The following is a 23816-nucleotide window of genomic DNA, read 5'->3' as shown; positions in this document are numbered from 1 at the left end:
TAGGCTAATAGCATTCAATTTGTATTGACTATTAGGCCTAGAGTACCTGTTTAATGTCTTGTAGCCTATATATTGAATTTCATTTCATTTTACTAAAGCATAAAATACAGGCGGATGACTCATGAGAAAGCCAAAAAAGCAGGACCTCAGTTTTTAATTGCACGTGCTTATTCTGCTTAACACAATTCTCTCACGTGGTTGCGCAGCCGACATTTGCGCATTTAAGGTACTATTCCATCGCTAAATTAATATAAATTAATATAAATATTTAAAAATCTATAATATATATAAATATTATTTATTATATATTTTTACATATTTATATTAACTTAGCCTATATCTCGTGTGCGCTTTGGTCTCAGTGTGGTTCAAGGCTATAATTTAACGAATGCTATTTAATTTAACAAAGTGTCGCTGCTCACAATACTGTCATTGTTTTTTTTTAACTTATAAATATTATTTATATTTATCTTATTTATAAATATTATTTTATATTTATCTTATTTATAAGTAAAAAAACAACCACAATATTGTGAGCAGCGACACTTTGTTAAATTAAATAGCATTCGTTAAATTATAGCCTTGAACCACACTGAGACCAAAGCACACACGAGATATAGGCTAAGTTAATATAAATATGTAAAAATATATATATATAAATAATATTATATATATTATAGATTTTTAAATATTTATATTAATTTAGCCTATATGTCTACATATTTATATTACTCTATATGCCTTCGTTAAATAGCCTTCATTAACCACTGAGACAAAAAAGCGCACACGTAATATCTATATAAATATTAATATAGCTAAACATGTACAAATATGTAATATAAAATATAAATCATATTAAATATAATTCATATATTATATAAGTAATAAAAAAAAACGAATCTGGCTGACTTACTTGGGGAAAAAAAAGAAAAAAAAAATCTACTCCGACCCCCAATAGAATTCGTGTAGACACAGAGATCAGAAGGTATTTGTAGGAGGAAGTCCTGGATTCCCACGCAGACCTTCTTGTCTGGTGGCGGGACAATAGTGTCCGATTCCCTCTGCTTTCCAAAGTAGCCCGAAAATATATGACCATTTGCGCTACAAGCATTCCCTCAGAACGTGTGTTCAGTGCTGCAGGTAACGTCGTTACGTCTTTCAGGGCCTCCCTTAAACCTGACAAAGTGAACATGCTAGTTTTTCTAGCAAAAAATATGAAGGCTGGGATGTAAACCATAGCGCCTTTCGTTTTGCCAGCACTTTTTTTCAGACATAATTTCTGTTCTAAATGTTCTTATTCTAAATGTGAAATAATAAATGTTAAATAAACGTGTTCCTGCCATGCTCAATTGCTTAGCCTCTGTGCGCGCAAAAGTCGTTATAGTTTAAGTGATTGTTTGATGATGACGACTGTAGCCTAATCTGAAGGTAAAAATATGGAAAATAAACATGCAAATTAATATCTATTACTGATCAATACGATAAATAAAAATGTGTTTGTTTGTCTTTATGATGCTGTATCTTCAGATCTCTGTTGTGAATTGCGATCAGATCTGATATCGCCCCCAAAAAATATAAAGGCTAGGGTAACCTCGCCTATTATTTCGTTTGCAGAATTTTTATTTCAGACATCATTCCATTTCTGTTCTAAATGTTCATGTTCTAAATGTAAAAAAAAAAAAAGTGAAATAAACCTGTTCCTTATATTCGTTTGCCTCCCGTGTGTGTGCGAAAGTGAAAGTCCATCGATCACGGTGGTGGGGGTTTGCGGGTTGCGGTTTACCACAATACCGCGGGAATTTATTGCTTTTCAACCGCGGTAAGAAAAATTCAATACCGTCCCAGGCCTATGTATGACATCAAAGTACAGCAAGAGAAAGCATATGGCCATCAGCAGAAAAATAAAATAAATAGAACGGTAAACAGCCAAAGAACGTAACTTAGAATGGGAGATGGATTGGTTTGTGAAAGGGAAGAGAAAGCCATAGATGATGTCGCACAGACCCAGACAGATGCTGGTCATTCAAAAGCTAAATGCAGAAAATACGACGAGGCACATCTTGCTCTCGGCTTCACTCACTGTGTCTATACCAGATGCTACAGCTCACACGCCGCAACAGCTCTACTGTACACTGGACGCGACAAAGCAACCATTGCAAATCATTTTAACTTTGTGTCAGTATGTCATAAATAGAACAAGGCATCAGTTTAATGTTGGGTTTTGTCGAGTTGTGTCACGCCGCACTGTAAACAGCTGATGATTAAAATGGGATTTACTGTATTTTGCCGCGGCTCGCGTCTGGTGTAGACACAGCGTTTAATGTCGTTGGTGAGGGGAAAGCCTGTGCGTCTCTTATGCCTTTAGCGGACAGCATGAAACCCACAATAAATAAACAAATAACAGAGAATAATAATAATAATAATAATAATAATAATAATAATAATAATAACAATAAGTAATTCTCTCTATGCTATTTTTCAATGTTTCAAGTGATGCAAGTGTTTTTTCTCTATAGATTTTTTTAATTAAAAAAGCATTAATTTTTCATAATGTTTAGTGAAATTAGGCTATTTGGTGGACCAAAAAAGTTTGAGAACCACTGGTCTGAAGTTAACAGACAGTGTTTAAAAAGTGCACTCCACATGTTTACACATGTTTAGTACAGTGATATTGAATTACCTAAAGTAGTGTGGTAAAGCAACAGATTTGTTTTTATATTTCTGCAAATCTACTTAAGTTTGTGTGATTTGTATATTAATGTTTACACCAGGCTTATTTGTCAGTGCTTTATGTTGTCATAATTATTACATGCTTACAAGGTTGGAAGTTCAACAAATCAGTCAATATACTACTGTGACTGTAGCTGTTTAATAAAATTGTCATTCAAATCAATTCATGCATCACCTTTTTTTATTGTAACATAGGCCTGGCCTACAGAAAAGAACATTTCTGTTTTATCTATTTAATATTGTGTTGGTAATACTATACAATGATTTTTAGCTCATCTTTGTTGAATAATACAGAACATAAAGAGCTTTGAAAAAAATAATTATCGCATATTAAATCGCAATATTGGTAAAAAAAAAAAAAAAACACAATGAGCTTATTTTCCAAAATCATTCAACCTTATAAGCGACAGTGAGATACTAAGGAAGTGCAGGCCACAGCTTGAGAAGAGAACTCTGAAGAATTTGACTATTCCAGTTCCAGTTCCTCTTAACACTTCTGGTTCCTTAATGACTCCAGTAATGAGTCTTTCAGTAGCCTACTTCTAAGGAATCAATATTTAGCAAAAAGGAACTGATTTTTAAATTCAAAATTAATATTTTCCAAGACATTTTTTAAGACCTGCACAAATAAAATAAATACTGTATGTTTGTATAGAACAAACCGATACAATCACAAATTGCTTTGTAAAAATCGGTTTGCACTAATTTCTATATACATTAGAGGTTGATCTATATTGAATTTTGCTGATATGGTGTTTGAAGTATAAAAAGGAAATAAAAACTGGTAACTGAAACTAGTAAACTAGTGAATGTGTTATCATATTTTTAGTCTTTCCTTCCTTTCAGATGCCAGATAAGAGTTTAGTGTGTAACCAAAATGCCAATAATATCCTGACAAAAGATTTGAAGCTTTGAATTATAAACAAGCCCAAAATGCAATGGGACTCTTATTTTGGAATGTCTGTTTACTACTTATCACTGTTTACTAGCTGCTCATAAAGTTGAGGGAAATAAAATATGCGCTCTTTCAACCATCTACAATATATTATTATATAAACATTATGAATCAAATAATGTAACAATTCATCAAGATAAGAAATCGCTTGGCATAAATGAGTAGAATTAAGTAATTGTGAACTTTTCTGAAAGCATCAGCCTGTAGAGCGCACATTCTGGCTCTGACTGAATTAAATAAATGAGAGCTACACATTTCTAAGTTTTTTGAAGTTGAATGATCAAATAAAGACATAGTGATTCCTGTTTTTCCATCCCCAAATTTAGCCTCTTAAAACGAGTTATTTTACCATTTAACAGCCGTTTTATGGCCTTCAATTTGAACAAACTGACTTTTTTAAAGGACACGGGGGAACCGTGATATATATTTAAAGTGCATTTACAAACACTCTTTACTGTGTAAACGTAATCTAATAATATTAAACAACACTACAAAGAAATCACAAACTGGTCCACTAGTCTATTTTTGGGAGTCAGACTACTGGATACTGGATGTATGGTTTCTGAATCACTAAAAGGAATCGATTCATTAGTTTTGTTATGAGATTGCACTGGTCACGCTGAATGTTTTGTGCTATGGATTTGGTGTTGCTATTTCATTATCAATGCCATTCGGTTCCATAATTTTTTTAAAAAGGAACTGGTTCTGAATAAGCAGCAAACTAGAGCTGCAGCAAATGTGGTGAATAGGGAAGTGTTTCAGGAACTCACACTACAGAGCAGGCGAAGGAGCCCTTCTGGGTCTGGCTCTCTCTGATGAGGAAGGTGCCGTCTCGTTTGCCTCTCAGGAGATCCTCCGCCTGTGTGCGCTTGATGTCCCCAACGTACCAGGTGCACTCGTCGTGATGTGCTTGATCGTCATCGTCATCCAACAGAGAATAGAAGCTGAAAGTTCATAAATGGAATGATTACTGTTTTTTTCTATATTTGATGTACCTGTCAAAAATATCATGATTTGGTTTAATTAAAGGTGCAGTGCGTAAATTTTAGCGGCATCTAGCGGTGAGGTTGTGAATTGCAACCAACGGCTCAGTCCCCCGCTCACCCCTCCCTTTAAAGAAGCAAATGAAGGAATTATATTTACTTTATTATTCAATAAATCGATGTTATTGTGAATGTTAATGTACTTGTTCATCATTGTGTCAGTGTTCTATTCGCAAGAACAACAAAGTGCCGAAACGCTCTCTGTAGAGCAGTTTGTCCGTTTAGGGCTACTGTAGAAACATGGTGGTGACTTCCATGTAAGGGGACCCGCGGTGTATGTAGATAAAAATTGCTCAATCTAAGGTAATAAAAACATAACGGTTCGTTAAGAAAGGTCTTTATACACCTCTGAAAACATTGTTGTGCATTATATTGCATTTCTGTAAATAGATCGTTGTAAATATTACATATTGCACCTTTAACGACTGTGCATTGTGCAATAAGATATATTAGCCTATTTGTATATTTTTGTGGTAAAAACAGTAGTTTAACATACAAAAACAAATAATAAATACATCCACACTATTACATATCTATAATAAAGTAATAAGCCCCGAGAAGCCATGGTTTACAGTGAATTTATAAATGTTTTGTGTCATGCCTAACAACGCCCCTTAGCTGTTATAAATTCACTGTAAACACGGCTCCACGGGGATTATTGTTTTTATAAAACGGTTATTCCATATACATAGTTAGGTTTCACAAAATAAAACACAGCAAATAAAGTGTAATGATATTAATAAAAACATTATTCTTTCACCAAACAATGTACAGTAGTTCCTCAGAAATGGTTGTGGTTCCAACAAAGTGGCTGCCGAGCAACACACAAATGTAAACAAAGGTGTATGTTTGTAGTGTAATTTACAACAGCTTTGAACTTGGCTCAACCAATCAGAATCAAGGACCGGAACTATCCAATTTATAAAATGCAATTCAAGATCTTTCTAGTTATTTTTGACAATTTCAACATTTTTTTGTGGTATCAAAAGAAAATAAACATCAGTTTAAGAGCTTTCTGAATAAAACTTATCTCTTGATTTTAAAAGCAGACAGTCAGTCCACGTTTAAAAGTTAATGTTGAGTGAAGTACATAATGAAGTCTGTGTTAGGATGTTAAAATGAATGTCCAGATAGTTCTTAGGGTATCCCAAAAGGCTTCAAACTAAGTCAGGTTGTATTTCCTTATAGTATCTCAAGACAGGATGAACAGAACTTACTCCTCTGATTCGTTCTTTATACCCAGCCAGTCGTTGATCTTCCTTTGTTTGGTGCCTTTCTGAGTCAACCATCTGCAAAGACAATATCAGTGCTGTTAACATCAGCAGTGGTTACCTGTGAATAAATAACCAGAGTGCAGAGTTTCATGCCACATTTTGCTGAATCTACAGTATCACAACAAAAGTAATTATACTTTGAGCTTGCAGTAATGCCTGTATACTGCAAAACAATGTCATGACAATATGTTTTTATAGAGCTTTGTCTTTAGTGGCTTCACTTAACAGTGAGAAAACTTGACTAGCATTGTCCAATTCACAAACAAGTAACTCGTACGAGCCAGGTCTTTTAATTAATCATTCAAACAAACGTACAGACTCACAAGTTATAATCCGTCGGATGAATCTGTACTACCGGTAAGAAATTTTTAGTCATCAAGGATGCACTAAATAGATCAAATGTCACAGAAATGTTTTGTAACATTATAAATGCCTTTCTTGTACTCTTTTAAATAAATGTTGTTCAACTGAACTTCTCATTCATCAAAAAATCCTTAAAAAATGCATCATGGTTTCTTCAAAAAAATATTAAGCAGCACAACTGTTTTCAACGTTGATAATAAATGTTTCTTGTGCACCAAACTGGCATATTAAGAATGATTTCTAAAGGATCAAGTGACACTGAAGACTGGATTAATGGCCACTTCAGGAATAAATTACATTATAAAACACATTAAAGGGATCACGTCTCACTGTTTCCATAGCAACCGGCATGCTTCTAACGGCAGCTGCAGTGACGCGCTGACCGATTAGCGATTGCGTTCATTCAGAAGGAGGCACTTCCTGCGATTGAGCGACCATATTGAGTGTTGCATTTTTCCCCATTCAAAACTATACGAGTGACATGTCTTGGGTATTCTATAGTCTTTGGTTGTATTTACAACACCGTTCCAGAACAGTTCAACCCAAATATGTAGTGTGCAGCACATTTTATGGAGGACTGTTTCCTGATCCTAGGAGAGAAGACTACAATGCTGGCTGTTCTGACTCAAAGTCTGTAAGTATGCTTACATATGATTTTCCACTGATGAATCAAACATGAGTTTTGAGCAGTGTAGAGCAGCGGTTCTCAATTCCAGTCCTCGCGCCCCCCTGATCTGCACGTTTTGTATGTTTCTTTTATGGCTTCAGACGTTTGTTCTATTTGAACGTAAGTGCCCTGGAAAGTGGACATCACAGGATATTCTGCCATCATTCAAGTTCGAAGCGAATGTATATGTTCCATTCAAAGTGCACTGAAGTGTGCGAGGCATCAATTTAAATTGTACTTATTTACAGAAGTACATGATGTCACACTTGTCCGTGTGTGAAGACATTGCGCAGCGCAAATCCGTGAACGAATGTTCCGAAGTGAGGTATCCTTCAACAGATTTCCCCTGCTCAGGGAGTAGGGAGCAATGAACACTGTGTAGGGATCATGTCAATGGGAACACAGTTAATGCACGGAGCTCACTTCTAACGAGCTGATTATCTGAATCAGGTGTGTAAACAAAGAGAGACAAACAAAATATGCAGAGCTGGGGGGAGAGAGGACTGGAATTGACAACTGCTGGTGTTGAGTAGTGCTTGTTTGTTGTTTTTCCAATCACAAATGCAGACATTGTTTTATGTTTACATGACGCGATTCAACGCAACGCGTAAAAACACAGTAAAAGTCATTATAATCCATAATTATGTCCCCACTGGATGCAACAAATGGCTCGTTGTAATGGGTTTTATTGTTTTTGTCTTGTCTCGCTGGTGTTCTGACACATGCTTGAGGTATTTGGCCAATCACAATTCACTGAATAGCTGGTCAATCAGAGCACACCTCGCTTTTCAGACCAATGAGCTTTGTAAAAAATTATGCGTTTCAGAAAAGCGGGGCATAGAGGAGACACAATAATGTACAGTATGTAAAAAATAATGTGTTTTTTGAACCTTAAACGGCGCAAACACATTTCATTACACCAAATACACAAAATAATGTTCTTTTTAGCAACATCATATGACCCCTGTAAAACAAAATGTATAAAAATTGATACATTATAAACTGAATTGGTAACACATTAAAATATTAAATACTGTTTATATATATGGGACAGTGATGCGCGGGTCAATGTATAAACAACCCACACCCGACCGACGGTTTCAACTAACCCGCCTGCAACTCGGGCCGCAAAAAAAGAAAAAGAAAATATTGTACCCGACCCACTTCCTGACCCGCATTTTTTAAAAGTAGTAAATGGTCCTCGTTCTCAAGTCAAGAACCGGTTGCATCGGTTTTCGGATCAGCAGTACACTGAACCGAGAACCGTTTCTGTCGGACGCGTCTGATTTGAGAACCGAAGAGCTGATGATACTGCGCATGCGTGATTCAGTGTGAAGCAGACTGACACACAGCGCCTCTGAACTGAACTGGTTCTTTTGGTGATTGATTCTGAACTGATTCTGTGCTAATGTTAGGAGCGCAGGTAAACCGAAGACTTGAATGAAGGGCAATCTGGCAAAACGTAAGTTTATTTAATAACAAATAAATCGCAATGGATTATGTATAGTAAGTGGATCATGGTTTCTGCGCTGATGACACCTAATTTATTTACTTTATATCTTCAAGATTAAATCCTTGTATGCACATTATTGCTGTTACTGTATTTGGGTGCGTTGTTGCAAAACTTAATTGTAAACTTTTCATGATTATGAGGTTTTTAACTGACTAAAGTTATGATTACTGACTTTATATATTTGAATGTTTGACAGACTTGACAGCATTACGTCATTGCCAATGACGTTATTACGTTGAGCGTAAAAGAACCGTTGAACCGTTTTTTTCAACCGGTTTATTGAATCGAACCGTCCGAAAGAACCGGTTCGCAAAAAAGAACCAAACTTCCCATCACTAGATTGAGCTCATGCGTCATCTTCACGCCAGTTATTCGGCCAATAAAGTGTAGGCCTATGTATTTCAAAATTGTGTCTAGTACTATATAAATTACAAAGGTTTAATTGGCATCTTTACTTTCAAAAGACCCGACCAACCGCGACCCGAATATCATTAAAATATTTTTGGATGACTCGTAACCACGGGTAACCGCGGGTGACCGCAGGCACCTGCTCATTTTGGATCAACCCGCGCATCACTGATATGGGAGGTGTTCTTACACAAGGTATTGGTCGCGTAGCTTCCTCAGCTGTATGAGGTCTGGTTTCAAGCTGTTCATCCTCTTGTCTATCTCTCGATTGTCTGTAGCTTGTCCCTTCAAGTCCAGCTCCAACTTCCTCTTGCTGTCATGAATCTCTGTCACTCTGGATTTCAGCTTCTCAGAGTTGCTCTGAATTCTGAATAGACAGTAAAAAAAGTTTCCCACGTCTCCATATATATATATATATATATATATATATATATATATAAATATATATAAGCCAAAACATGACTCTAATTCAAATTAACACCAAGGACTTACGAGCATCTGTATCATTACAGGACTCTGATGTGTAATGAAAAACAAGAGTACCTCTCAATCTCCTTGTCGTTGCCTTCTCTGCGAAACTTCTCAATGCTTTCTCTGCTGATGCGCTCCTGGGTCTCGCACTGCTCCTCAAAGATCTTGATGGTCTCATTAAAGGCCTCTATGGCTGTTCGTTTCATCTGGAGCTCCTGAGAGAGATTGTACAGAACATCTCTATTAGGGAGTCTGTTAATTAGATCCCAATGCATTTGAAGGAGAGACGAAATGCAGCCTACTTGTGATGTGCGTGTGTATTCTTCATACAGTACATCATATTCACGACTCTTCTCCTGATACTGCTCGTGATAAACCTTCAGCTGCTCTCCCACTGCCTCGATACTGTCCTCTTTCACCACCTGATCCTGCAGACCACAAGAAGATGTGTTCACAAGCATTATTCACCTCAAAATGAAACTGCATTATTTACTCATCCTCAAGTTGATTTGAAATAAGCAAAACTGTATCTATTTTAAACTGACTATTGATATACACATGCATGGCAAAGTCGAGTTGAAGTCATTATTTGTGTTTTCTTTGGGCACAAAAATTATTCTCTTAGCTTCATAACAGCACGGTTAAACAACCGATGTCACATGGACTATTTTAACAATGTCTTTACTACCTTTCTGGGCCTTGAACGTGTCAGTTGTGTTGCTGTCTATGCAAGGTCAGAAAGCTCTTGGATTTCATCAAAACGTTATCTTAATAGGTTTGGAACGACATGAGGGTGAGTAATTAATGACACAATGAACTATCCCTTTAAGACATTTTTTAAAATTTGTGCTTTTTGGACATTAAAAGTCGAAAGGTATTTGGTGACCTGGTTCAAAAGAAAGATTTGTTCGTGAAGGCAATGAATTACACATAATTATGCTGTAATGATTAGTTTCTTACACAGACTGGATATTTCACTTCGTAAGACCTCAATATATCATCAGGAGCCACAAGTAATAATCTGAAATGGTTTTTTTGACTGTCAATTGGTAGCCGTTGACTTGCATTTTATGAATCACCAAGGACCATGGTTTTAGCTAAAAATCTTACCCTGAGGGTGAGTAAATTAATTTTTTTTAGGGTCAACTATCCCTTTAAGGGGAATTTACATTAGACACATCATCGGGTTCAAAAACAGCTAGATGAAGGGAATGAGAATGGATGCAGAGGTCATTTGAGAGACATTTGGTGAATATGTTTATTGTTATTTTTTGGACATTAAAAGTCTGTGATCACTATTGTATGGAAAAGTTCCATGTGAAGATTTAAATTAAAAAAATCAGTGTGGTATGTCATGAGGGCGAGTAAATAAAGCAAATATTTAATTTTTTCATGAACTACCACTTATGGGGAAAAGACGGCATCAGTTTGAGCATTGTGAAGAGTGGAGACATCGCACCTGCTGATATTTAGACACAGGGAAGAGCAGGCGAGTGTCCAGCTTGGCGTTGTACTGGGCCAGTGACTCATGCCGGTAGTGGTTGATGAGCTCCACCACAGAGAGAAAAGTAAGAGGCTCTGAGAAGCCATACTTCCCCCCGCGGTGAAAAACCTTGATCAGTTTGTTATTGCCTCCTTTCCTGGAATAAACATCACAAGGCTTTGATCGTGTCTTGTCTCTGTTAGAAATTCCTCTTGGTAATGGTGCATATCAAGGGAATGATACACCAGCACACCTACGCAAAGTATTCATCTCATATTAGACATGACAAGAACCACTGTTTGGTCTGAGGCGCTGCTCACCTGAGGGTCAAGGTATACTCTCCCTGCACTTTGCTTGATGCGTCCCGCACCAGGAACGTCCCATCAGGAGTGTCTCTCATCTTCTCATTCACCTCCTCTCTAAAACCACGGGCATCAAACAGAGATTCATCATATACAGAAATGTGTGATTATCTTGATTACAACTGTATAAGTAAGTATGTCAGTGATTTACCTTGAAATGTCTCCCCAGTACCATTCAGCTTCACTCAGTAAGCTGTTGTTTCCATTGGTCACAGATGAGGCCATGGCTTTGGCTTTGGGCGGTTTAGGAGGGAGAGCTGGATAAACAAGGCAAATAAGATACAAATATTTACGATTAAAATAAATACATTTTTATTTATTCCCACATGACTGGGGCCAACATTTGCTTTAACCACTTTCATACATCGTCAACATGGAAACGTGTAAGGTTATATTACAGGCACAGTCGTAATGGTGGGCTCAGGGATCAGCCCCGCAACCTTTCGGTTACTAGCATAGATATTAAACAACGACATGAAGTTTTCTCTTCTGTAGTAGAGTTTAAGTCTACACTACATGGAGGGAAGATGAAGCTTTTTTGATAGTGTTTTTGTTTTTTTTACTGCAAATCCATACTGCAATTTTTTTAAGGGGTAGAAAAGATTTTGTTATTGAAATACAACTTTTCTGCTCAACAAGACTGTGTTTATCAAATGTATTAACAGTAACAGAATGAAATACTATTACAACCTAAAATAACAGTTTAATGTGTTCATTTATGTTTTTTCAGCATCAATACTCAAGTCTTCTGTGTCCGATAATCCTTCAGAAATCATTTGAATTTGCTAATTTGTTTCTCAAGAAACATTTTACATTTCTGTGGAGGTATTTTATGTTTAGGATTATTTGAAGCATTATATATCTTTTGTAATATTATAAATGTTTTGTAACATCATATTTGGTCACTTTTGATGAACTTAGTGATGCATCCTTGCTGAATAAAGGTATTAAGTACTTAAGCTCTTAAAAACCCCAGAGTTTCCACTGATAGTATACACACATCTAAATAAAATGTCAGAGATGAATACTCTGGGTTTTTCCATCTTATGTCTATATACTGCATCTGCAGCATGTTGTCATTTACCACAATAACTTAATACATTCCTTAGGGTAACAAATAGGCATGTTTACTGTAAATACACTTCTAATGAAAGCAGGACATACTGCATAATAAATAAATGTTTAAAATATGCAGCTACATAAAGAAGGAAAAATGGCGATACAATTGTTTACTGAAGTGTATCCAAAGCCGTTTTCTGACCACAGTTGCTTTTAACTTTGACAAACAATATTTACTGTGAAAAGCATTATACAAATGTATTTAACGGATAATGTTTCTTTTTAGGATAACAGACGATACTAAAAGAGAGTTAAAAAAATATACGTTGTCAGCTTAGTAAATAATGAAGTAAATTTTCCAGATAACACCTTAATCATTAACTTTGTCTTTGTAGATGAAAACATAGAGCATTTGACACCAAAAGGTTTGAAAACACATAATAAATCCCCCTGACAACAGTTAAATCTGTGAATAAAAAAAGGTTAGCTATTATACACAATGGCAAAAATGACACAGGTGACTCACCGGGAGGAGTCGGCTCTTGTTCCCAAATTCTCTCCAAAAGAAGTCTCTCAACTGCAACCGCAGGAAACCCCTCATCTTCCTCTGACCTGTAAATGAAACACATAGAAATGAAGATGGTTTATTTTTTCAGCAACGGATTTCCAGAATTTGTCTCCAGCCAATAGAAATACAAGAAAAGAAACCTCCCGCTCACCCGCTCACAGGGCCCCTGATCAGCAGAGGGCCAAAGATTTGGCCGAGGGTGTGAATGTCGAGGCCGTTCTGCTCGGCGCGCTGGCAAACCTTCTCCAGATGTCTGAGCAAATAATGCAGCGTCAGGAGGTTCTGCGGTGGAACTTCAGGCTTCTCCAGCACCTGCAGCAGCTGCTCTCGTCTCCTCGTGGACGGGACGTCTATTCATGAGTTACATCAGCGTGAGCTCGTGGGTCATCAGGCATGGCAGACACTCTGAGCTGTCTGCTCGCTGAGTTCTGTTACTTTCTTTACACAGTGCTCTTTCGGCCTGCACGGATGAGTAAAAAGTGGCACATACCCGATTCTAGCTGCACTGCTGCCTGAAGCTCTGTAAAAACAGAGGGAGGGATGATGGGGGCAGGAAGTTCCTGCAGGTACTGAATGAGTGCCTCCGAGAGGACATAAATGTCCCACTGTCCCACGTCCAACTCCTGCAGCTCTGCACAGGGACAAATGACCGGCTCATCATGATGCATGTTTTATAAATTACCAGTCACAGCAAGATACACATGAGATCTAATCTGATACATCCCATTCAAACAGAGTTACAGAAATATGTTGGCACTTATGGTAACCAAATAGCAAAAGTGGTAAACATTACCTTACCCTTAACAGTTAAACAGTTTACTTTGTACCACTCCTAGTTATCAGTAATGTTTTTTTTTAAGGTATATACAGTGGAAACCAAAAGTCTGAGACTTTGAGAATCGAATTTAAACCTGGAAGGAATGCTTTAAAATATTGTGTGTGTATATATATTAGTGTTGGGCGATATGGTCATTTTTCAAATCGTCAGATCGCCGATTCATGATATTATCGTGCGTGCGTGCGTGGTGGCAAGAGAGAGACTCTCTGTATTTATCATAGGCTATTTCATAACTATGTGGTGTTTTAAACCACGTGGCGCGCGAGAGAGAGCCTATGAAAGCACCAATCATCGAAAAATAATATACTTTCAAACATGCTACTGATAAACTAACGTTAAATATAAAAAATATTTAAAATAGCTATTTCATATATATTCGAATACAAGTCATATATCGCTATTAGGACCGCACGTCCTGTGACGAGTTTGCCGCATCAGAGCAAAGTTATCAGTCTACAGTCAACGGTTAAAATCAAAAGTAGATTTATTTTAAAGACCAACAGTTTAACACTAAATATTGGACATAAACGAACACGTTAAATATAGAAGTATTTAAAACAGGTAAGTTCATATATTTGCAGTAAAGTTCAATTGAACTGATGCATCAGTCATACAGCGCTCCGGACCACGCGCCGCATAACGAGCCCGAGGCACCGCCACAGAAACAAGAATGAAATGCATTCTAACATAACTGTGGCATTAAACTCAGTTAGTGAGGGCTCGCTTAAAATATTGCACATATATAGGCTGTTCAGATTACTTGTTAAAATGCAATGAAATACCTTTTATCAGCAGACAATGTACGTCTGTTTGTGGTTGGAGACTCCTTCACTGACTACAGGCTCTAATCCTCATTTGCGCGTGCGTGTGTGTGTGAAATGCGGTGTAGCGGGGCAATTTGATAATAGTCGAATTATAATAGCATGCCTTATAATAATAATAATTTAGCACATTTATAGAAGAATGAGCCTAATATCGTCTTGACTATCGACAAAGACATCTGCTATCATCGATATCTCTGACTACCGTCGATATACGATACTATCGTCACAACCCTAATATATATATATAAATATATGTAAATGATTACAAAAACGTTATGATGTAAAATGAACAACTAATAGATAGACAGACAGACAGACAGACAGATAGATAGATATATAGATAGATAGATAGATACACTTATTTACTATTTAGAATAATTTAAAAATAATGCTTATATTTATTATGATCCAATAAATATAACTTAAAATATTTTTTAAAATTTATTTATTACTTTTATTTATAGCTTGATAGACAGACAGATCTAAAATGATTACAATAATGATTACATTTTGTATTATGAAAACAAAATGAAAATAAATATATATTTTTTAATAAAGACATGTATTTATTTATTACTGTCTTGATATATAGATCGATAAACATAGATAGAAAAATAATAACACATTTACTATTTAGGATTATTTAAATGATGATGCTTATGTTTTGTATTATAAATAATATGTATTAAGTATGAACAATAAATAATTATTACTTAATATAAATATATTTTAAATAAATGTATTACTTTATAGACAGACAGACAGACAGATAGTTTGGCAAAGATACAACTACTTGAATATCTGGAATCAAAATATTGAGAAATATGCCTTTAATGTTGTCCAAATGAAGTTCTTAGCAATGCATATTACTAATGAGGGCTGCACAATTAATCAAATTTCTAATCGCGATTACAATTATGGATGCCACAATTACGAACTCGTTCAAAGCGGCAATTAATCGTTCAAAATCTACCTATGTTATTCCGCGTGCTTAAGATGCATTTTTTTCTTTCTACATGTTATCTTAAGAGTTTATCTCATTATTTTAATTTTAGTTTTAGTATAACATTATAATACCATTCATATTTATACTTTTTTATAATTTAAAGAAAAAAACAATCCGATGTATAGTTGACATTTGAGGCTTAATAAGTGCTTAATTTAAGCACTTAAAGTTTTTCAGTTAGCGTGTTTTCAGCTTGTTTATTTTCATATAAAAATCTGGCATGCAGTTTTATCAAACAATGGTATAAACATCATTCAACATAAATTGTGATAATCGTAATTAATCGTATTAATGATCGACAATTATGATTTTTGTCATAATCGTGCACCCCATTACTAATCAAAAATTAAGTTTTGATATATTTACAGTAGGACATTTACAAATTATCTTCATGGTACACGATATTTACGTAATATCCTAATGATTTTTGGCATAAAAGCAAAATCTATAATTTTGACCCATACAGTGTTTTGTTGGCCTTTGCTACAAATATAACGTGCAACTTATGATTGGTTTTGTGGTCCAGGGTCACAAATGAGCAGAACAGAAAGACTTATAGCTACTAAGAACAAGACATAACATTAAAGCCATTAAAATCCTTAAGCTCTAAAACTGAATAACTCTGACTGTCTTCTGCACAGGAAGTGAATACCTATGTGGCAAAGGATGAGTACTGTGATTAAACTCACCAGCGAGGCTTTGTCTCTCAGAAGCTGAAGCAGTAGATGTCCTGTATAGTGTCCTAGAGTCCAGACCTAGCAGAAAATCGAGGCGTTAGCTCATCTCTCAAAAATAGATCTTCCATGCCAGTTTGGATTAGAGGAGCAGTTACATCTAAACATTAAATGTAAAAGCCCAGAGATATAAATATGTCCAGTCACGCTATCGGGAGAACTGGGAAAACAGCCCAGCTGAATCCCTGAGCTCTGCTTTAGTCTGTGAAGAAGTGAGAAGACGGCTTCAGTCAAGCCAGACAGTCCGAGCGCCGCTCAGTCTCTCGCTCAGGGGAGAAAGAGGGGGACGGCTCACAGTGAAAGAGGAAATCTGGATGTTAATAGCAGCCATATGGTGTAATAAGAAACATTTCACACATTTAATTTATTATTTTCAATGTGGAAATACATATGAAAAAATAAATATCTATTAGAAGAAGTAGAAATCCAATGTGTTTTTATTTTCGTTCTTTCTTGTGGCTGGAGGTGCTCTGCAGGGATTCCTGCTCACTCCGTATCATGTGTCAGGTTCTCTAACGAACAAACCACAAACAATAAAGCCCTTTACATGACATTCAATGACACACAAGTATTACCTGTCCGCTCAATTGCTTCGACCAACTTAATAAGATTAGGAGGAGCAGTTTCCGCCTGTGTGAACTGTTTGGTCAAGTCCAGGACTGCAGCAACTAAACAGCAGAGAAACAAAAGACAATTTCCCTCAAACTTCTGCTATTAAAGATTACATAAATATATCATCCTCTGAACATTTCATACAAATTAATAGTGTCCAAGATAAGAAGGAAAAGCCTTTTAAACCAAGAGCAAATTTCTTTTTTTTCTTTTTCAACAGAAGTTTAAACAATCACTTAAATATTATGTGGTGTACACATCAAGTGGTAACATTTTTCTCACACCTTGAATATGTGAATTTACATACTTTAATTATTATAATTAACATTTACTTTTTTAATATATTTTTAATGTAAAAAGATTTTTTATCTTTAAGTCATAAATATTAACTATAATACTTCATTATAAAGTATACAAGCTTAAATTATCTGATATTTTTGACACAGTCATGAGAGACAGCAGGAGTGCTCACTCTGATATCACTTCCTGTTTTGTTTACACTTTTCCCACTTTTTGGCTGCACAACATGGCTTTGAATTGGCAGACAAACATTCAAATATTAATAAATAGCTAAGCAGTTTTTTTTCTAGAAATAATACAAGATTATGCCAAACTATTTAAAATGGTTTTCTTTTAATAAGGTTCTCTTCAATATGACAATGATCAAAATTCTTTTCTATTTACAAATTAAAAACATGTTCATTATATAAGAAGTGTATTCAATTCACTGTATGAATGAATTGCATATTTAAAGTATTTTTAATTATTGTTTATACAATAAAAAAAGGAGCATCATGTCATTAGGATACCATAGGATTACATTTATTTTCTAAATAAAATGAGTGCCTTGTATAATGCAAAATCCAAATCCTAAAGTAAAATGTTTCTTAACACCAGCATTTACTCTGGCACTCTCCATTCTCATTTCTGAATTGTGGTTTGCAAGATTGCAGCCTTCTCTACCTACTGTTGTGACTCACTGTCCCGAGGCCAATGTTTTAAATTGGACTTTGACTTGCCTGTTACCTTTTTTAAATATAGTGCTAAATGAGCAGTCCTTCGTGGAATACTAAAGCTGCCAAAAGCAGCAACTGTCTAGCGGAGAAGGCTGTTGACGTGATATAATGAGAAGGCTCTTCTATAAAATCAGGGTATTTTTGCACCTCAGAGCCAGCACTGAACTCAACGCAGGCCACGTCTCCCACTTCTCTTCTCTCTTAGGAGAGTGATGGCTTCGGGATGTATAATTGCATATGGTTTTTTATGACAGTTTTTATATTTTGTTTCCTTCCTTGCTTGTTCTACTGGTTAAAACCCCTTGAAAACCTCTTGCATTCACACAAAACAATTAAACTCAAAAACTAACCAGAATAAATAAGACGACGTTAGAAAGCATTACAAAATCACACAGTAAAAGATAATGAAACAGAACTAAAAAAAAATAATAACAATAGATGGAGCCACACAAAGAAAAAAAAAAAATTCATCATCATACAAAAGATTTTTACTGGTGAAAAAAACAACAACAAACGTTTCCTCCTGTCTTATTCCAACCCTTCTGGAGCAAGAGCTGCCTTGGTCCTTTGCGTGAGTGGAGCACAATAAACGATTTAATCAAAAATCCTGAACAAGCAAAACCCCACTGGCCTTGTGCCAGACCCTCCTTTTCAGGCCCACCACAAAGAGGCCAGAGCTTGGCTGCCTTCGCCTCCTGGCAGTGCAAGGCTAAACCACATCTGATTATTAATTTTGGAGTTCAGACGAAGTGCCATGTCAGCACATTCCACTTTTCCACTGCAAGTTAAACATGGAACTTTGCTCGCTTTTCCCTCTTATAGACATGAAGCCTGCCTCTTCCGCCCTCAATCTTTCCTCATCTCACACATTCTCCACAACATCAGAGGACGCCTTAACCGAAAATTTTCCGTCATTGACAAATTTTTTTTTAGCAGTGACGGAAAAATCTGAAGGCCGTCCGTCACTTTGACAGATTACACTGAGGGTGATCTATTGTAATTTATAACTGTAATTCCCACCCCTGTCCAGTTGGTGGCGAGTGTGCTCCAGTTTGGCATCAGAGTGTGGGATCATCGGCTCCAGAACAAAAATAAAACTGTCACGAATCTTTTGCTATACGTTTGATTACGCACAGGCGTATCAAAGAATATTCAGGGCAATTTTCAAAAAGATTTGCAAATTGTATATTCAATTGCGTTTTCCATATGTGGACGCATAAATCGTGACAATCCAAATGCAAATCTTGCATTACCATTTGGATTTTCACTTTCGCGAATGCACAGTGACTGCCACATTCCAAATGAAAGAGCAAAGTCCATTTGCAACTGTATTTCCCATGTCTTACAGTATTAATTACCACATTTGCTTTTTTACTCTCTCTGCGTCGTGCATGTAACCTGCCAAAACTACTTAACTACTTGTTTATTTAACTAAACTCAATTTAACATTTGCAATCGTGAGAATATTCGGCAATTAGCTCCATGGTAAGTTTAACTACATCATGCTATAAATAAAAAAACTCAACATTTAGAATTTTTACCTCAGTATGTTTCTTCTGTGAGTTTCTTTATGTGTCCCATTCAGCTCTTTTGCTCATTCAATACACTCATTTGTTTTGATTACTCCATAAAAGTCTCTTACAAAGCTACCTCCCATTAAAACAGTGGGTAGTACAATTCAACAACGAAAAATGCTGCCAATAAAATTATGGTTTATTAACATCTACACCTACCACAACCCTAAACCTACACTTACAGTAATGCAAATACAGTAATTTAAGAATAATAAAAAAAAAAAATTATATTTGTGGTTGAAGCTAGAAGGGATACAACTACAGGAAACCAACAATAAATATTTTTTTTCTACCTATAAGATTGTGTTTTATTAAAGTCTACACCTATCCTAAGCCTAAACCTACCCTTACAGTAATGCAGATACATTAAATGTTGTTGTTTAGCATAAAAAAAAGGACTCAATATTGATGTGCACATGTGCAATAAACCCTGGTGGGAAAATCTGACAGGTAGGATAAAACGTCAGGACACCGTAAATACACTATCCATTATCAATCGCTGTTTATGTTGAATGTAATAAAATCAGAAGAATCATTCTTATGTTTCGATGCTTCACTGGTTATTTATTGTCACTTAAGTTTTAATCAGGCAATTCGTCCGTTCAGGCAAGTAAAATTCTTGAGCCATTTTTCAGTAAACTTGGATTTAAACTAGCTAGGAGGCTGGTCAGATAACTGTAGCATGCAGTAACTACAGCAGGGGGGAAAATCTGTCTGTTCAATGATTGTAAACGGTCACTGGGTCCGTCAGACTGGATAAATTTTTTTTGCAGTAATGGGAATCTGAATCAAATCTGAATTGAAAAGAAGCCGCGGTCACCCTGCTTTTCTCATAATGAAGAAAAACATTATTAAAAGAATGGAATTCATGAAATGAAAATTAGTTGATATTAATTCACTTTTTTTTGCTGCTCCACTGCTTATTTCAAATTTTAAATAACTCAACTTGTCAAATCAACTTCATGTTGTGTAACTAACAAGATTAACAAAACAAAATAAAACAGGAAATGACATCTGGACCCCCGCATGACTGTCAAAGGGTGTCATGGTCAATAAGTCTCTTAAAATATTAGATAATTGGACCATTTTATCACAAGGCTTATGGTTTTTCAAAACCATATGAAAGCAACATGAATAAAAGAATACATGTCTAAGAATTTAGCACATGCATTTTAAACAAAACACTAAAAGCAGTTTCCTTTTCTTTATAGTGGAGTGGACACTCTTGTTGGTCATTTACAAATGGGTGGTCATTAATAAAAAAAAATATAAAAACCAACTTAAATTTGTTCCTTTACTTATAAACAAACTAAACTGTAGCAGCAAACTGGCACAAACACGCACACAGCAGGGGCTTTTGTGCAAAATACTGCTTTTAGGAAAAACAGCTGTGGCCCTGCAGTCATTGTTGGTTTTTGGAGAGAGAACCAACTAATCATTACCCAATTATAGTTGTCTTGGTAGTCTGCATTTTGGCTGGCCTGCAACTGAACGTGCCCTGGGAAAAAACAACTGCAACAACTAATGGTATGATTACATCAACAGCTTGCTTTATCCGGCTGTCACTTCTTCATGGCTGCACTGTCAAGGATATATCTGTGTTTGTATGATAGCCTAAGAAAAGTCAGCAACTTTTATTCTGTTGTTTATCATTTTATCCCAGCTCTTTTGGTAGGCCGAACCGATTCGACTTTGCAGTTGTACTTGTGTGTACAGTTTGGTTTTTTTATGTGTTCATTAACTTTGATTCGGCCAAGCTCTACTAATGGAAAATGATGTCTTTGTACTCGGTGAATATGATTATGTAAGACAACTTTCACCCACATCGCTTTGTGCAGTTCAGTAATCTGGGCACCTCATTCATGACTAACTGAAGACCTAGCCCATTTCCTTTCACTGGAGCTCTAAACCTCTCGACATGTTTTAATCTTAATGCAGTTCAAACGGTATTAGGAAACACAACACACAAAAGCTGCAACTACAAGAGTGTCTTATATAGCTCAAGTTTCTTTTTGTTGAGCATAATCGGCTTCAGGCCCGACAGGCTTTCTGCACTGACGGAGTGCAACAGAAAAGGAAAAAAGAAAGAAGAGAGGAAAAAAATCTAAAAATTTTGATAGATTAAAATTTGTAAAAATACATCTCATGTAGGCCTGGGTGATAAAACAGTATCGATATTTATCGACGGTACACCTTCTTCGATAATGACAAAAAATATTCGATATAGCGCAGGATATAGGCACATGCTATGAGTGACACAGACAGCCCACATAAACATGAACACATGCTGAAATGAGTGCTGTGCCTGCCTATGATGAGGAGATTGTGAGTAAACAAATGAATATTAGTCGAATTTAAAATATATATTAGCATTTGAATGTTACCTGTGTGGATCAGGAAGTGTCATCAGTGGAGCACGAGATGCGAAGATAATGATGTAAGTGATGTTGTAGTTAAATGTTTTGTTAGTCTAGCCCACAAGACACGCCGCTGCTGCGTTATTCATTCAAAATATTAGAGAAATATAGAAGCTCAATGCGAAGAAGATCTTAATTAGGTTAAAACCGAAACCAAGCCATTAACACAGAATGCATATTCAGTGCATTTTTTAGACGGACAAATATGACTGCTGCACTCGTGTCTCACACAAGAGATGTATAGAAAACCACGCAAAGTTAAAAGAATTTAAACTTTTAGAAAACACGTTACAAATTTGTGGAGGTTTATTCCTTTTCACTGCGTCTCGTATGTTTTTAAATGCAATCTGCGTGAATGGTGTTTCGGCTCTTTGGATTAAGCAATGCATAAATACATGATGCTGTTTTGTTCATACTTGTTTATGCAATTTACAAAATTATATTTGATTTTTATGAGTCAATTCAGACGTAATACACATTTGTTTATAGACAGTTATTCCTTGCGTTGACAATTTAAATGTGCTGCTCAATTTTGCTCAATGCACCCTTGTGTGGCCTGGGGAGACAAGACAAAAGTTTCCTTAAAAAAAAAAAGTGAAAGTGATGTGACGTGACATACAGCCAAGTATGGTGACCCATACTCAGAATTTAGTGCTCTGCATTTAACCCATCCAAAGTGCACACACACAGCAGTGAACACACACACACGGTGAACACACACCTGGAGCAGTGGGTAGCCATTTATGCTGTGGCGCCCGGGGAAAAAGAGGTGGTTAATAGCGATTTTACTTTAACATTAGTTAGTTTGTAATGTTGCTGTTTTGAGCATAAACAATATCTGAAAAGTTACGAAGCTGAAAGTTCAATGCAAACGGAGATACCGTCTTTTAAAATTCTGGCAGTTTAATGCCTATAAAAACGGCTGGTAGGGACTACAACAAGTTACTTCCCGGGTTCGTGACATCACAAACACAGATAAACCCCGCCCTCGGGAAAAGGCGGCAAAGGGGGCGAGGCCATGCGGCGCTGCTTTAGAGAAGAGAATGAGAAAACTAGAGGTGCACATAAAAATCTTCATATATGAATCACGATTATTTCTTCTAACGATTCTAATAGATTCACAATTTCAAAATCAATGTTCTAAAGCAGAGGTTCTCAATCCTGTTCCTCGCGTCGCTCTGCATCTCTCTCTCTCTAATTCAGCTCAGCTTCTGCAATGAACCGTTACAATTATACACTTATTTTCACATAGCTATGAGAAGCGTTAAACATGGACAAGCATGCAGATGCGGTACTGTATTAAAGCTATAATCAGGATAAAACCGTATATTACAAGCTAACATAAGCAGTAGCATTTACAAATAACAGCGTATCTAAAGTATGAGACAACAACAAAAAAAAAAAAAAATAGGCCTACCACTAGGGCTGGGCGATAAATCGATTTTATCGATTAACTCGAATGTGTAGTTTACATCGGTTTGTTTGAATGAAAATCGGTTTTCTTTTTAACATCCACCGACGCTCCACTCAGGGCTCCCCTTTGTTCCGATTGGGCTCAACCTCCTCCGTGCGTTTGCCATAAAGACATGCTGCCGAGCAAAGTATGTTTCTCCGGAGCGCGGAGTAGAGTGGTGTGATTTTGACTGGAGCGAGGCACGGTTTTTTAAAAGTCAGAGCATCGTGGTTTTCACTCGCTCCAAGAGCACTCCTCCACTGCTCCATCACGAGTACAATTCATGCCAACGGCCCGTAATATAACTGCATATTTAGCAATAATTCACATGTTAAACATATTTAGCTATAGCTTGATACAGATGAATCTCTCAAATCAGAAGATTATAATGACGGCAATAACCGAGCGGGAAGTTATAGGCTAGTTCTCAAGGAGTTTGTCTTTTC

General features: G+C 36.3%; 1 protein-coding gene across 3 annotated transcripts in view; it reads right to left on the bottom strand.

Annotated features, from left to right (window-relative positions):
- Positions 1-23816, bottom strand: part of pik3r2 (phosphoinositide-3-kinase, regulatory subunit 2 (beta)) — a 43459-nt gene that overhangs the window by 4818 nt on the left and 14825 nt on the right. For 2 of the 3 annotated variants that reach the window (XM_042718236.1, XM_042718237.1), the window contains exons 3-15: positions 16874-16966; positions 16254-16319; positions 13387-13527; positions 13048-13246; positions 12855-12940; positions 11421-11526; positions 11228-11326; positions 10884-11064; positions 9727-9852; positions 9497-9639; positions 9144-9320; positions 5946-6017; positions 4456-4629 (exon numbers count right to left, since the gene is read on the bottom strand). In XM_042718236.1, the coding sequence (XP_042574170.1) occupies positions 4456-4629; positions 5946-6017; positions 9144-9320; positions 9497-9639; positions 9727-9852; positions 10884-11064; positions 11228-11326; positions 11421-11526; positions 12855-12940; positions 13048-13246; positions 13387-13527; positions 16254-16319; positions 16874-16966 (1663 nt within the window). The remainder of the gene's footprint in view (positions 1-4455; positions 4630-5945; positions 6018-9143; positions 9321-9496; positions 9640-9726; positions 9853-10883; positions 11065-11227; positions 11327-11420; positions 11527-12854; positions 12941-13047; positions 13247-13386; positions 13528-16253; positions 16320-16873; positions 16967-23816) is intronic. The other variant, XM_042718238.1, reaches the window with a different exon arrangement.

Source organism: Cyprinus carpio, chromosome B2 (genome assembly GCF_018340385.1).
Source record: "Cyprinus carpio isolate SPL01 chromosome B2, ASM1834038v1, whole genome shotgun sequence".
In the NCBI taxonomy this organism is placed as follows: Eukaryota; Metazoa; Chordata; class Actinopteri; order Cypriniformes; family Cyprinidae; genus Cyprinus; species Cyprinus carpio.
This window is presented reverse-complemented; position numbering and strand designations above follow the sequence as displayed.